The 15,426-nt window shown below is 48.8% G+C and overlaps 4 protein-coding genes across 4 annotated transcripts; 3 read left to right on the top strand and 1 right to left on the bottom strand.

Annotated features, from left to right (window-relative positions):
* Positions 1-380: 380 nt before the first annotated feature.
* On the bottom strand, positions 381-1,584 carry AO090005001533 (uncharacterized protein; the record flags this gene model as incomplete). Its single annotated transcript, XM_023237070.1, has 4 exons — positions 381-410; positions 503-544; positions 587-1,006; positions 1,093-1,584. 4 exons carry the CDS (start codon positions 1,582-1,584, stop codon positions 381-383), a joined length of 984 nt encoding a protein of 327 aa, XP_023089405.1.
* Positions 1,585-3,464: 1,880 nt separating this feature from the next.
* AO090005001534 (uncharacterized protein) lies at positions 3,465-5,326 on the top strand (the record flags this gene model as incomplete). The annotated part of the gene is made up of 2 exons (XM_023237065.1): positions 3,465-5,042; positions 5,135-5,326. The coding sequence occupies 2 exons, from the start codon at positions 3,465-3,467 to the stop codon at positions 5,324-5,326; spliced, it is 1,770 nt and encodes a 589-aa protein (XP_023089406.1).
* Positions 5,327-6,322: 996 nt separating this feature from the next.
* On the top strand, positions 6,323-7,435 carry AO090005001535 (alkene reductase; the record flags this gene model as incomplete). Its single annotated transcript, XM_001818397.1, has 1 exon — positions 6,323-7,435. One exon carries the CDS (start codon positions 6,323-6,325, stop codon positions 7,433-7,435), a length of 1,113 nt encoding a protein of 370 aa, XP_001818449.1.
* A 6,544-nt stretch (positions 7,436-13,979) lies between these two features.
* Positions 13,980-14,953, top strand: AO090005001538 (acetate uptake transporter family protein; the record flags this gene model as incomplete). Its single annotated transcript, XM_001818398.3, has 3 exons — positions 13,980-14,365; positions 14,419-14,584; positions 14,636-14,953. The coding sequence occupies 3 exons, from the start codon at positions 13,980-13,982 to the stop codon at positions 14,951-14,953; spliced, it is 870 nt and encodes a 289-aa protein (XP_001818450.1).
* Positions 14,954-15,426: the final 473 nt, after the last annotated feature.

Genomic DNA, 15,426 nt, shown 5'->3' with positions numbered 1-15,426 from the left:
TAATCCGGGTATGTACCAAGGGAAAAAGAAGGGAAAGCAAGTGGTGATGTCGACTTGAATTGCAGTTCGTCATTTCCCGTGTCGGACTTTCTTTCTAGTGTCTCGAACGCGTCCGACAAATGAGCGACTGCGTGACCGTCAGCTCTCTCACCTTTCAATTTAATCCTTTGATACTTGTCTGGTATAAATCCTCCCCTCACTGCGAAACCAGATGCACCTGGTAAATACCCCCTTTGTTATAGATTCTATTTGCTTTTATTTCATTTTTGTCTTTTTTTTTTTTTGAGTTTGACATTCTATCATTCCTGTCATATACATCCAGAGTCATCAGGTTCATTTTATATTGGCATATCTCGCTATCCTTATCGATTCAATGCTCCTCAAAGATGCGCCCTCATGTTCAGATCCGACTAGGTATTGGGTAATAACAAGAGTAGTAATAATAATAATAATAATAATAATAATAATAATAATAATAATAATAACATAAAAAGAATGAAACCTTTCCCAGGCACCATGAAACCGCCAATGCCGATTTGTAATCCTATGTAACCCATTTACCTACTGTTTCTCCAAACCAACTTACGGCTTTCTCTCGCCGTTTCTGACGCGCATCGTCATGAGTCTTTATGAAAGGAGACGCCTCTTGCGCGTACATCTTCTGCTGCTCCAGTTGTGCATAATGGGCTCGGATTTCCAGTTCGCGTTCATGTGGTGTGAGTTGTTCCAATGGCTTGGATGGCTTGAACCCCGGTGGAATGGCCTCGCCTCCGGGAATTTCCAGGGAGCCTGAGGTATTTTCGGCTTTCTGCTGTTGGGGTTTTCCCTGGGGATTGAAGAGGGATGTGAGAGGCGGAGGTTCCTGGCCAGCCGCTCGGGCCTCCTCAACTTTCTTCTCATAATCCAGCATCTCATGGTAGAGTTTATCGGCGTGCATCTGGATCTTTTCCTCTCTCTCGTCATCCCATTCAAACGAAGATGAGTAGCCCAATGCCTGGAGGAATTTCTAATCACACATTAGTAATTGTCCAGCGGCAGCCGCGGCGCAGGCAGAAAGGCCTAGGGGATAAGTTCCGCGAGATCTTCACTTACAGCCTGAGTAGTAAAGCACCGAGAGAATTTCCCATTTTCCTCGGAGCACAGAGTCATACGAGACATTAGTCGTTTCTGCAGGTTACCGTTCTGGAAACACAGTGTCAAATCCTCATGTTCCAGTGCACAATTCTCCATCGCTGCGCGGTGTACGGTATCATTGCGTGACTTGTACTTTTCAATCACCCTGGAAGCGCCCTTCACGTCAGTATTTTCCTCAGTTGGCGGTTTGTAAGTCTTCCAGAGATGGGCGTAACGGCCATCGGGGAAAAGTGAGGCAGCGGGAACAGCAGGTTTCGACGACTCGGTGGTTTCGGCTGGTTGCGCTGATTGGGACTGCGGATCTACTAATTTAGAAGGATCCTGCGCGGAGGGCACTGAGGTCGCAGGGACGTATTTCTTTGGGGCTTCATGTTCGAGATATTCTCGGAGACCCGGGTCAAGCTTCTTGACGGGGTCGTCTTGATTCGAGTTGCCCCAGAACCAACCCATGACTGCGACAATGATTCGAAAACCTGAATTAGGAATGATACTGTTTGATCAGCTTAGAACGGGTGGTGTTAATTGTGATTTCTCGGCTTTCAGAACCAAATTCCGAAAAGTATATGCGGAGAAGATTGAACTTCCTTTGGTGATCGACTCGGGCGGAGCGACTAAGCCGCCAAACCGTTTTGGGCTGAACGGAATATCAGAAATCCAGAAATCAAATCCACCCCGACTTATTATTCACTCTCACCGTATTATGTTCTTGCAGATCAAGAGATGCATGTCCTTGGCATGGCTGCTCAGCTCCGTCAGTTTCAGTTCTATTCTTCACTGGCTCGATTAGTCCTTGGAGAGTCTATATGACTAGTAGTCTTGAAGTATGAAACGGCTCTATGTGTCAAACGATATATATTGTTCCTATTTCCTTACCATCATTGCTCTACTATACCTTTTTTCTTGTTTTAGTCTTCTGGATCTCCATCTACCAAATACACCTACCGATATGCTCTATAGAAATCACCACATTGTTTCAATTATATACAAAAAGATATTCAACGCAACGAGCAAAGAATACTTCCCGCCAAGCATTGAGACCACGCTTTTCCCGAACCAGAAAGACCAGGCTATTTTGGGAAAGTCAGCATCCCCGAAAGTATGATCGAATACACGCTCCATCATTGATTTCGGCGCAACACCTCCTTGGACCTTTACACCTAAATCTCGCGTAGATTTGCGCGTTGAGCTCGCCGAGGCGCCGCTTCTCGATTATGGCCTCCAGTATGCACTCCCAATGAAGCCGTTGAATCTATCTTCAAACTAATGAATCCCGCAGATCGAGAGGAGCGGCTGCAAATGCGGCAGCGCGGCGCTGGGTACGCGCTGGTCTTACCCCGCGACCGATTGAAGAAGACAACAGAGAGCTGACAATGCAAATCATGGATTAGGACACGCAAGATCAAGGAAGTGAATTTTGGCTTCTCTTTTGGTTTCGCTCCCCCGCCCGAAGAGCCGCCACAAGCCGCGTCGCAACCCGCCGATGTTGACATTTCCATCGAACCCCCCGCCGCACCACAGCCACCTTCACCTTCGGAGAATACGCAACATCCTTTGTTATCGCCAGAAAGGCAGCTTCCACCATCACAAGACAGTGGACAGCTCCGAACTCCAGGCGGGGCGCGTAACTCGCTCCCCGAGCGACCCTCAACATTCGACATACCGGAAGATGATGCGTTGGACCTCGGGCGAAGTGGCAAGCGAAGGAAGATTGGTACGTGCATGGAATAATGCTATGGTCATGCTTACTATCTAACGTCACCATAGAGCCCCCTGGCCAGAGCTCAAGAGTATCCGTCGAGCCAGAAGTCACGCAACAGGAAAAACGAGATTCGCCGGTTCTCCAAAATGGCGTTCAGACAAGCGCGCCTGTGCCTAGCAAGCCTACGGAACCACGCGACGAACACTTAACCATGCAAACTACTACAGATATTACCCAGGCATCCAAAGAAGCGCCTGATTCAACCACCGCGATAGTGTGGGACAACCCGGCAGCTGAGGCGCCCACTCTAGAGGATGAACGTTCAGATCGGAACGATGTGCATCAAGAGCCCACGGAGCCCCAGAGAGAGTCGTCGAGGGCTGATGGAACGCCAGCGCTTGAAGACAGCACGAACGGCAAGCGGAAACAACGAGGGTCTAGTGCTGATCAGCGACGGTCCCAGAGTATTGAGCGGCCGGAGACCGAGACTGAGAGTACGCAGCAGCCAGGACCACGGGAACCATCGTTGGACACGAATCGTGATAAATCCATGGAAACGGACTCCCCTAAATCACAGTCTGGGAGACGGTCCAGAGGCCGGCCGCGAACATCAGCACAATCATCCCCAGCAATGGATGAGGGAAGCACGCAGCACGAGGCTGCCTCGACTGAAAGCATGCCGGGCGAGAGCATACCGACTCAGCAACAGACAACGAAAAGGCCCCGGGGTAGAAAAGCAAAAGAGCTGACGGAAGATTCTCTTGCCAGTGAAACACAAAATGGCCAGCCTCTGGATGAGGGTAATGTGCCGGAGGAAGAAGATTCGGCTGCATCTGGAGGGAGTCGCCAGTTGCGTCAAAAGTCAAAGGCGACGAATCACATACAAAAGCAAGTTGGACGCCCCGGCAAGAGAGCTCTTGACCCGCCAGAGAGTGTGGAGGCACCAGGACCAGCCGGTGAGAAGAGAAAACAGAGAAAACAGGCGGAGCCTGAGCCTGAGCCTGAGCCTGAACCAGATGTTGAATCAGAAGGTCCAAAGGAGCCCAAACCAATTGGCGAAAAGAGGAAACGAGGAAGGAGGTCAGAGGAGGAACCGGAGCTGCAGCCCCAGAGTGAGCCCCATAACGAGCCCGAGGTTCCAAAAGAACCCAAACCAGCTACCGAAAGGAGGAAACGGAGAAAGAGGTCAGATCAGGAGCAGGAGCCAGAACCGGAGGTGGAGCCCGAGCCTGAAGTTTCAAGAGATCCTGAACCAGCTACCGAGAGGAGGAAACGAGGAAGAAGGGCCAGAGGGGAGCGAGAGCCGGAACCAGAACCTGAGGGCCAACCCGAAGTCCCCAAAGAGCCAGAACCAGTTACCGAGAAGAGAAAACGGAGAAGAAGGTCAGACCAGGGACCGGAACCAGAGGTAGAACCGGAGACTCAGGCTGAGCCTGACCCCAAGTCTTCAAGGGAGCCAAAACCAGCTGGCGAAAAGAGGAAGCGAGGAAGAAGGTCAAAAGAGGAGCGGGAGCCGGAGCCAGAACCCGAGCGCCAACCCGAAGCCCCTGAAGAGCCAGAGCCAGCTTCAGCTCCCAAACGTGGACGCGGCCGACCGTCACTATCCAATACGGGTCCTGAAGTCACACAGCGTGAGGAAGACCCTGCGGCTCAGAATGAAAATCAGGAAGAGGCTTCTCGCACTACTAGAAGGAAGCCCAGACAGCCTCGCGGAGAGACGGTTCCCGTAACTGTCCACCGTCTTGCTAATATCGCGTCGCTTGGAGGCCATGTTCAACCTTCTGAACTATCCGACGAGGAGGAGGAGTCTGCCGATGAGCTCTCGACGAGACAGAAAACCAAACTCCCTAGTAGGGGAGGCGTAAATGTCGCTGATGTTCTGAGTCAAATCTGCCGAGAAACACTAGAGAAGACGCTTACAACACTCAAAAACGGAATCTCCAACGAGGGAAATGCAGCACGGCGCTCAGAATGGACCACCAAGAAAAAGGCTGTGGAAGCATTCGGCACCGAGCTGGAAGGACGCCTTTTCGAACTGAGCGAAATGCTCGACAGTAATTTCGTATTGGGGGTCAAACTGAAAAAGGCCAAGCGGGAAATGATGGATATGCGCAGCCGACTGTATCAACTACGAAAAGAAAGGGAGGGCGTGGCATTGCAGATGGATGCAGTACGAAGGAAGCACTCGAAGGAGGAAAATGCAAGCCTGGTAAGTCGGCCCACGCAACGATACCATTGTCGCTTGACCTTGTAGCTAACACCATACTAGGCGCGCACTAACATCAACAATTCCCTACACAGCTTAGATCTAGCCCTCGAACGAAGCCGAAACCGACCTGCAGACGGCTCAGACGATTCAGGTTCGTCAGAACCATCTTTGACGGTTGGACTGGAGTTCATGCTCCGCAACGTTGCGGACAATGTGAGCTCCCGCGCCCCTGGAGCCCAAGGGGGTCTCTTGAACCAGATCAAGGCGTTCAATGCGCAGCTTGAGGCTGCCGCACGAACACTTGAGAGTTGATTTCTGATTTTTTATTTCTTCAAATTTCGTTCTCAAATACCCTGCAGCATTGCAATAGTTTCGTCTTTGTGTGATGAATATGTATGACGGCGATGGCAGTATACCATGGATTCAATGGCTTTGCTTTTTTTTTTTTTTTTCTTATATACTTTTGGATACTTCGTTCTTTTACTCTTTTGCTTTTCTTCTACCGGGGGCGCAGAACGCCGAACCAGGATAGCATTCAAGGTGTTCCGGTGGATTACGGGCGATGGTTGCTTCTTAGAATAGTAGGGACTGCCTTGTGGATGGAAATATAATGCGATGGCGTACATATACCCAGTCAGATGCTTTGCCCCGTCCAAGTGTATAATGGGATGTTGATATTGTCTTCTCCTTATCAGAGTCTGGTTGGACTCAAGTCGAATTCGATGTTTATAAAATCGACAAGCCGTGATAATTCACATTCCGTCATCAAGAGAATAGTAGCAATAATATCCTCGAGGTTAACATGACAGTCGTGGTTGAGATACGGAGTAGCAACAGGGATCAGGTACACTAACGCAAGTGCTGTCCATACATGCAGGCATGTACATACATCATAAAAATAATGAAAGCATGATTGATAATAGATCCAAATTACTAATGAACCGGAATAAAAATCGAACATCGGATATACGGAGTAAGGAGCGCCGCATGGGTGGAGGCAAAAATGAAGGTTCTGGAAATCGAACAAGTGCCGAAAAGAAGGGAAGAAAATAAGAAAATAGGTTAACCTTTAGACTTTCTGCTTACGGATATGTAAGCCAATGATTGGAAATCAATGGCGAAAAACAAATGGAAAAAAAAAAGTCTCCGAAGTATAGTATAAAAGGAAGTCGTACATTTGCTCCATGGACCTCCAGTATACAATATAAAACACCAATTCAACGAGAAAAAGGTGTTTACAGAGAGAAGAAGAGATATTATTTCCAATTGAATAAAAAAAAATGGCCTCGAAACTTTTCTCCCCCCTTCAAGTCGGGCGCATGCAGCTCGCCCATCGCATCACGATGGCCCCGTTAACACGCTTCCGAAACGATGACGACCATGTCCCCCTCCCCATAGTCAAGGAACACTACGAACAGCGCGGTTCCGTCCCCGGAACCCTCCTCATCACGGAAGCGACCCTCATTTCTCCTCGCGCCGGCGGCTACCCCAATGTCCCCGGGATCTGGAGTGAGGCGCAGATCGCCGCATGGCGCACCGTCACCGACGCCGTGCACGCCAAGGGCTCCTACATCTTCATGCAGCTCTGGGCGCTGGGCCGTGTCGCTAACCCGGCCAACCTGCAGAAGGCCGGCTACGACCTCGTCTCTAGTAGCGCTGTGCCTGCGACCCCCGAGGGCGCTGTTCCCCGGGCATTGACCGAGGATGAGATCCGCGACTATATCCGCGACTACGCGCAGGCCGCGAAGAACGCCATCGCGGCTGGGTTCGACGGAGTTGAGATCCACGGCGCGAACGGGTACCTGATTGATCAGTTTACGCAGGATACCGTCAACCAGCGGACGGATAGCTGGGGCGGTAGCGTTGAGAACCGCGCCCGGTTCGCGTTGGAGGTCACCAAGGCTGTGACGGAGGCCATTGGCGCGGAGAGGACGGGTATTCGCTTCAGTCCCTTCAGTACCTTCCAGGGTATGCGCATGGCGGACCCCGTCCCGCAGTTCAAGTATCTGGCGCAGAAGACAAAGGAGTTCAAGCTGGCTTATGTGCATCTGGTGGAGCCTCGCATTGCGGGTAACACGGAGGTTGATGAGCCCAGTGCGGACTCGTTGGATTTCTTTTTCCGTGCTTATGAGAAGGCTGGTCCGATCATGGTGGCCGGTGGGTATAAGGCTGAGTCGGCCAAGGAGGCTGTCGACTCTCAGTACAAGGATTATGATACCCTTGTTGCTATGGGACGGCCTTTTACTTCGAACCCGGATTTGCCTTTCAAGGTCAAGGCCGGTATTCCTTTGAGGGCCTATGAGAGGGAGAAGTTCTACCTGGTTAAGGATCCTAAGGGATACACTGATTACGAATTTAGCGAGGAGTTCAAGTCTGCGCAGGTTGCTGCTTGATTTCTTTTCCTTCCTTGTTTTTGATGTTTACTTGCATTGCATTGCATTGCATTATCGGGCGTTTGGGCTAGTATAGAAGGCATTGACTATAGATGAGATTGTACATACATAATCTATCATTGGATATAACACAATCTGTTCATCTTTAATCCTGATTGGCTTTTGCTCTCGGTAGCCTCTGTGGTCGTAGGCAAGTGTCCCAGTTTCCATCGTAGTGCACTCAAGTAGGCAGAAGATGATGTACTTGTGCAGTACTCTCCTACGAAGAAGCGTCCAAGGTTGTAAAGAAGTCAGTCTTCTGATCATACCTTCCATATACCATAAAAAGGTCTACAATGCAATTGAAGCATCGATAGGTGTGTCCTGCTATACACTGGGCACTATATCAGTGTTTACCAAGTTGCCCGAAAGCCCCCAGGAGAAGCTTCTGCTTTTTCAGATTTGCTGAAGAATCTCATCGCTTAGCGAGGGAGTATCTACCCATGAGGGTGACCTGGAATAGTGATCACTCAATGGTGAAACTCAAAAGCTTGTTTTCTTTAGTCAGATGATATCTGCGACTAATTGCAGAATGCGTTATCAAAGGTACAGAAAGGACCCAATGATGTACTCCATCGTATGAGCTCTACTGTAAACCAAGACATCTCACCGACTGGACTCGCTTGTACCCGTCTAGTTCCCGAAGTGAAGCTAGCATTGAACACCGAGAAAACGTGCTCGATGGTGGAATCGTCAAACTCAACCAATGGCATTATCGAAGCTAAGATGGTGCGTGAGAACAGTGTCGGTGAGCAACCAGGATGGTGGAAGCTTCTGAAGTCAAACTATGGTCAATTCATCCAGAGCCTGGGTGAATTTCCCTCTGGTCACCGGGACAGAACATAGGATGGGAACGCGGAACCCGGCGGATAGCGAACTTTGATCCAGTGATGGCAAAAGCCGCTCCACCCGGGAAAAGTTTGCACGATCACCAGGAATTGGGCGTAAAATAGTCTTGCAGTAGAGAGTGCATATTCACTAGAAGATTTGATATCGGGTCATGCATCTATCCAGTAGTTCTTGGAACTAAGTGTGCATGCAGATCGGGAAACCCCTCACATTTGTATCCATTTGAGATATCATGCATCATGCTGGTCTATTGCGTAACCCCCACCTGATCGTCTATCCCAGGGAGATTTTCTTCAGTTGAGAATCAAAGGTTCGTGAACTATTCCTTTGTTTTGCACTCTCTTGTTGGTGGTGGGAATCTAGTTGATTCTAGCGTTGTGGGGAAGAGAAGATCTCCAGCGAAAGAGCGGTCAGACATCCATTTTCTGTTGACTCTGGATTTATTAAGTAGAATTGACACGATTCAAATCCCGATGGTATCCCTCATCCGTGTGACTCCACTAGATACTCCAGATGAAATAGTGTAGTCCAAATATTGAGCTCGTTCGAGGTGATACTAGTAGCCAGTGGAATCGCAGCAAGGTTTCCTGGTGTTGATCATGACACCATCCCGGGCCTTTTTAAGGTTGTTTACTTTAATATGCAAGAGTTTCACTGACCGCCTTCTGTCAGTACGTAGCAAGGGAAGAACAATCCCACATCGCCACCAAGACTAGTAATGATATCACGTTGAACCCCCAACCACCTCCCACGCGGGGTCCCATCCAGAAATGAACGAACAGAAAACCCCGACTTCACGTAGTGGAGACCCCAAGATTCTTCGAATCCTTGGCTGAGCTCTTCGCCTCCGGTATTTCCTTTCACCTAATCAATTTTTCGGCTCCTGAGGACATTGGGTTTCCGCTCCGCCGAACCGAAAAGATTCCTTCATTCTCTTGTGTCTTGGAACCGGGGAGGTTCTGGAATATGTTTGGATGGTACCGGATACCTTTGAGGGTCCGGAGACCAAAGATTATGCCCCCCCAGATTGGCGTCCCCAACGACAGACCAGGGTTCAGTTAGACCCTTCTGATCTGATGACCGTGCCCCGGACTCTCGGCTGCAGAGAGAACTCGGCACCGCGTCCCTGGGCGGAGCCACGTGGTGAATCCAAGGATTTTGATTTTGATAACGCTCTTCATTATTTTGGTACTTTGTATTCCACTTCGGTCTTTGTTTGTAGCAAGTACTCCGTACCTTGGGAAGTCTACTATTGGCATGCCGGCAGCTGTCGATCGCGCCCATTGCGTGACCGAGCAGAGATGCATCCATTGGTCTTTTTGACAAGACCAAAGGAATGCATGACGACGTGTCATCCTAGCTCTCAGGCTATTGAGCGCTTGGGCACCAATGACCCAAACATCATCTGCCGTCTTGTTGGCTTGGACCAACTCTTTGCTCTGATGTTTCAGCGATGTAGCACAAGTAGGCGTATAGGGCTTCCCTCAGTTCCTCCAAATGCATAATGAACAGGAGTATAGAATATGCCCTAAATTTACCCGACATGGCATCTGCTCCGGAATACAGAATACCAAAGTATATGCTTTGCTGATACTTGACCGATTCATCTCACCCTCTCCACGTGGAGTATACATTTCTTGTGGGGTTCGATCGTGCACTCAACCATGGATCGAAGGGTCCCGGGGCAATGGAGGACTGAAGTAATAACCTAGGTTAAAGGTCTTGGGCATACCTGGTATGTCGAGGAACAATAGTAACATGATGTTTTCGGGACTAGTCTAGGGCAATCTCGTATGCAGGATTGTTTGGGTAACATCTCCATCTCTGGATGGATCAACTCCACAATCTCTCCATTCCTCCTCCGCACCCGTGGGATATGCGGGAGTAAGCCAAGCGTGTTTTGGTGTTCTTTGTGACGGATGTGCGCCAAGGGTGGTGCATACATAGACTTTGCGGGGATGAACCTTGTACGACTGCCTGATAATTGATGGCTTTATAGGTTGATTTGCTATGTTTAGGTATAGTTAGGTATGCACCGTTCTTTGATGCTCCGACTGGCTGTCGGTAACTTCCATGCATACATCTTTACAGACATGGGTTCCCTCGGAAAACGAAGAGAAGTGCCTAGATCATGGAGCCGGGAGGATACTGGATTTCAACCCGTTAATGCGGTCGATACGAATTGGCATAAGATACGAAATTTGCTCCATTGCTAATATAGATTGCATAACATTAATTAATATAACCATAATATTAGGGCACAGGGCCTCACCCATTGGTAATCCGGTTATTAATCAGTTTAATCATCAAACCACGCATCTGTTGGTTCACCCTCGGCCAATGGGATTGGCTTGGGTGCAGCTACGTATGCAGCTTATTTAGTAGCCCCCAATTATTTAGTATGGCTTGCAGCAGGGGCTGAACCGAAGGTTCACCATAATTTGTTTTGCCAAGGACCTGGCCTGGGCCACCTGTATCGGTCCGGCCGAATATCGTAGTTTTTTCTTTTTTTTTTTTTTTTCCCGGTGGTGGTGGTTTGTAATTCATTTTGCCAAGTAGTTATCAATTATTGACCGGATTACGGAGAACTCCTTGGGTATAGGCGCTATTTACAATAAACCGGTTGATTGCAGCTGTGCGGATATACCCGACCAGAATCATTCTGAGAGCCGTACCTCTCCTCGTTAGTTACCCAGATTTCAATTGGTGGAGGAAATAGATGACCCCAAATCGATTGTGCATATGCTGTCAGTGTCAGAAGTTGCCCTAGGAACAAACATCATATAACTTGCAAATCCTAACCCTTTATTCCTGAAGTCTCTTACGGAATATAAACGACTTTTGCTATCCCGTACGTGGCCAGAGGTTGCTGGATTACCGAGCCGTGTTTCGCTCTAGGGAGATCTGCTGGTGTTACCCTAAACGAAGTACCTGGTCCGAATCCCGACTCCATTGAGTAACCTGAGGAGTGGTGATAGGCAACTCCTTATTTCGGTCGAGCAGGGCCGTCCATATTATATGCTCCTTGTGCTGGTCAATATCATTGTCCAGGGATGAATTTAATGATGATAATCCGTAGGTGATGGGTCCCGCCCTGACATCTGAGCTTGTTCATACGCCAGCAATGAGGCTGTGAGCGCCGAAATGGAGGAAAAGGGAACACGGTGGAGCTCCGGAGTGTAGACAGTCAGTTTCCGCGGCAAAAACGGTCAGAAGTCAAATCAACACCAAGTGGGATAAGTTCGATCATTTACCGCGACGGGGTCGCGAACGAAACAGTCTACCAACCTAAGTTATTTTAGCGCGCATTGGTCGCAGGCTTCAAGACCAGTGTTTCCCTCGCCGGTCAAGTCCGTGGGTCGAGATCACTCGGGTGAATCATTGGTGCGTAATCCGCCACCGAGTAAGTACGGGTATTCTAAAATCACAATGGATGACATCCTGGAGCTTTTCTCGGTTTAGTTTGGCTCCGTGCTGATCAGTGTTGTTGAGGGATAGAAGGTTTGGTCTTTTTCTTTTTTTTTTCCCATCGCATCATGCATCATGCCAGTAGTAAATATCCGGCCGATCAACGGAAGAGAGGGAGCGAGTCATCGTGAGAGAAAAATGACACAGCAGAACCATAACATACTGCTGGTTATTCCGTTGACTGGAAAACAAAATAATAATAAAAAAAATCAAAAATAAAACGACAAGGTTTTGTGCGCCATACATATACTCCGTAGGTATGGTGTGCGCAGGTCCTCCAGACTCCAGGGCTTTTGTTGATGCTCCATATGAATCCACAATAATCGTCAGCTTGCCCATGATGGTCAAATGGTGACACCCACGACGCCTCATGTCAAGCTTTCTGTCTAGAGAGAGTCGCATTTGCCAGATGGATGGCCCACAGACGATGTGCACGAGAGTTGGAGCATGTCTGGCATGAAGGGGTCCACTGTAGATGGTCTCTGAAATTTAGCCCCCAGTTCCCACGAGAAAATTACTAGCCTAGAAGAGTTAAGGCACACGTCAATGGTAACAACTCCTTGCGTGGGTTGTTTCAGTATGTGGTAGGAATACCCTGTTGATGCTACATCTCGATGAGAACCATACTCTGTAGTAATATCGAAAGAGGTACACTGGACCACGAAGAATGAAAACGGACGATGGGGACTGTAGTGCCACGGGCGGACCCGTGTATGAGCATTACCAGACAGTTTGGAACCTGGGCCGTTCTGCTTTATGTAACACATTCATGTACCTTAGGGAACTATGTTAATTACGGTAAGGGTCAATACTACCTAACCTTCGTAGTTGACTCCATACCCATACCCATCCAGTCTTTTTTACTCCATTCATCCTTCTGACCATTAAGCACCTTGATCTGGTACTGTACCTTAGGAACTGAGATGATATGGTGTAACCTTCAAGTTGAAATGTAGAAAGGAGCAGAAAAAAAGAAAAAAAGAAAAAAAGAAAAAGAAACCGTAGTACCTGAAAGTCGAGTAGACATATTTGCTCATCTACTTAGGTTATTGATCCTTACAGGACCCAATAAGAACCGACTTCTGTCTCGGGTCTCAGGATCCTTTGATTGGTGCTTTTTCCCCCAGACAAACATTCTACACTAATTGAGAGCTCGCTGAGAGGGTTGAGAATGAATGAAAAAAAAAAATGATAATTCAACCAAAAGTACTCTCTGCTAAGAGTCTCCACTTCCGTACCCCGGGGTCTTGGAAAGTCGGGCCATGCAATGAGAATTGCTGGATGGGAGAAAGTTCCTTTCACCCTTGGACCAACCATACCGCTTCCCCATACCTTTTTTATTAATTTTTATTTCCATCCTTTGCTTTCCCCCGAATTCTTTTTTCTAGATTGATACTGTAGTTGGGTTGGTGTTTCTCCCCCCGCTTTGACTTTTCTGCATAAATTGGAGAGGAAACGCTGGAAATAATTGGTTCCCGACAGCCGATTCTATTTACCGTATGGTCGACCTTTTCCATTTAAGACCAGACATATCCCTTCTTCCTCGAGTTTAGTGTATCTTCGTTCGGTGGATTCGCGCAAATCGTCCGTCCTCTTGACACGAACTAAATTCCAAGCTCCGTTGCTCCACTCACCGTGACCCTCAATCCATCCGAGGGAAACTTGAGAAAGAAAAATTAGCCCAGCGAGAGAGAGAGAGAAAAAAAAAAAAAAAAAGAAAAAGAAAAAGAAAAAGAAAAAAAGAGGAAACCCTAAATCAGAACTAAACCCAACTAACGGGCCTTCCTCCCGTATTCGGTAAGTTGCTGTCCTCACACCCCTGCAACTTTCGCTCGTCCGATTGAGCGTCTGTTCGTTTCTTTCCATCGGTCCAGGCGGCCCTCGTCCCTTCTTATTTTATTATTTGACTTACGCTTTCCCCTCCTCTTCCTTCCGTTCTATTTATTCCTCCTTTCTCCATCTTGCACGGTCCTAAATCGTCAAGCCGTTGTTTTGTTCTAGCCAGCAGTGCTGTGCGCATAGTGTCTTCTGTTCTCCCTTGATACCCCTTGCGTGGTTTCATATATATTCACCTCCACGTCCAGCTAGCTGGATTCACTTTTCCTCTTTTGACCTCACTTGTTAATTCTCTGTCGCACCAGACATCAATTGGACCTATTGTGAATAGATCCTTCAATCCGTGAGCATCATGGCCGCTGAACAAGATCCCCAAGCGTTCGAGAAGGACTTCGGAAACAACTCCGATGGTATCAACGGAGCTGCTCCCACCCACCAGCTGTCCGCTGAGGACACAGCCAGGGCTGCTGCGCGCTTCGGATATGGCCCTCTCGCTCACGTCAACACCGCTGAGGCTCAACTGCGTCCCTTCGGTGGTGAGTTCCAACCCGGTCTGTACAAGTCGGTCGAGCACCGCAAGTTCGGTAACCCAGCCCCTCTGGGCCTGTCTGCTTTCGCCCTCACCACTTTCGTGCTGAGCGCGATCAACATGGGTACGCGCGACATCGCTGAGCCCAACATTGTGGTCGCTTTAGCTTTCGGCTATGGTGGTCTTGTTCAATTGCTTGCTGGCATGTGGTAAGTTGATACTTCTCTGAGATGTCCCGTCATTTCACCCTAACATTCGCCAGGGAAATGGCCGTTGGAAATACCTTTGGTGCCACCGCTCTGTCTTCTTATGGTGGTTTCTGGCTTGCTTTCGCCATCATCCTGACCCCAGGTGGATTTGAGATTGCGGACGCTCTCGGAGGCGCTGGTACACCACAGTTCGATAACTCTTTTGGATTGTTCCTCTTTGTAAGTTTGCAGTGCCGATGATTGAATGAGTCGTGTGCTGACTGTGACAAGGGATGGTTCATCTTCACCACTATCCTGCTGTTCTGCACCTTGAGGTCCACCGTAGCCTTCTTCTTGCTGTTCTTCTTCCTGGACCTCACCTTCTTGCTCCTCGGTATTGGTTATCTCCACCGTAACTCCGAGGGCAAGCCCAACCCCCCCGTCATCAAGGCCGGTGGCTTCTTCGGTCTCTTGGCGGCATTTGCAGCTTGGTATAACGCCCTCGCCGGTATTGCGGACAACAGCAACAGCTTCTTCATCCTCCCCGTCGCCCATTTCCCCTGGTCTCCCACTGCCCGCAGTCGCAAGACCGAGCGCGAGACCGCTTAGATTATTGCGAGGTGCGAAGGTTGATGATCATAGATCGATTGGACCGGGATCTTGTCCCTGCGTTTCCTTTTTTCCAGATACCCATTGTTGTAAGATCATTGCTGCGAGAATGTAATGCCGTGTCAGCATTCTGCATGTTGTGTTGCAGATCAGCTTGACCAATCAGTACTATCCAAATCCGCAGCAGGTATAGATGGTCTTTTGCGATGATTTCATTTGCTTTTGCCGTTTGCCAGCACCTTTTATAGCTTTTTTAATGATGGTGATCTGTTGTTCATGTGGACGATGGATGGGGGCGTGTGTCTGTGTCTGTATCTATTTCTATTAGTTAATGCACTCAATGATAATGAATCTGCTGCTTTATCGTGTTGTAGTTGCAGGCGTGCGATCCAATAAGTCAGGTCTATTCGGCCACGGGAAATGTTGCGGACCTGTCGCGAAGCACAGACGTTAGCTCCCACACGTGCCAGGAT

The sequence above is a fragment of the Aspergillus oryzae genome, chromosome 1 (assembly GCF_000184455.2).
Source record: "Aspergillus oryzae RIB40 DNA, chromosome 1".
Taxonomy (NCBI): Eukaryota; Fungi; Ascomycota; class Eurotiomycetes; order Eurotiales; family Aspergillaceae; genus Aspergillus; species Aspergillus oryzae.
This window is presented reverse-complemented; position numbering and strand designations above follow the sequence as displayed.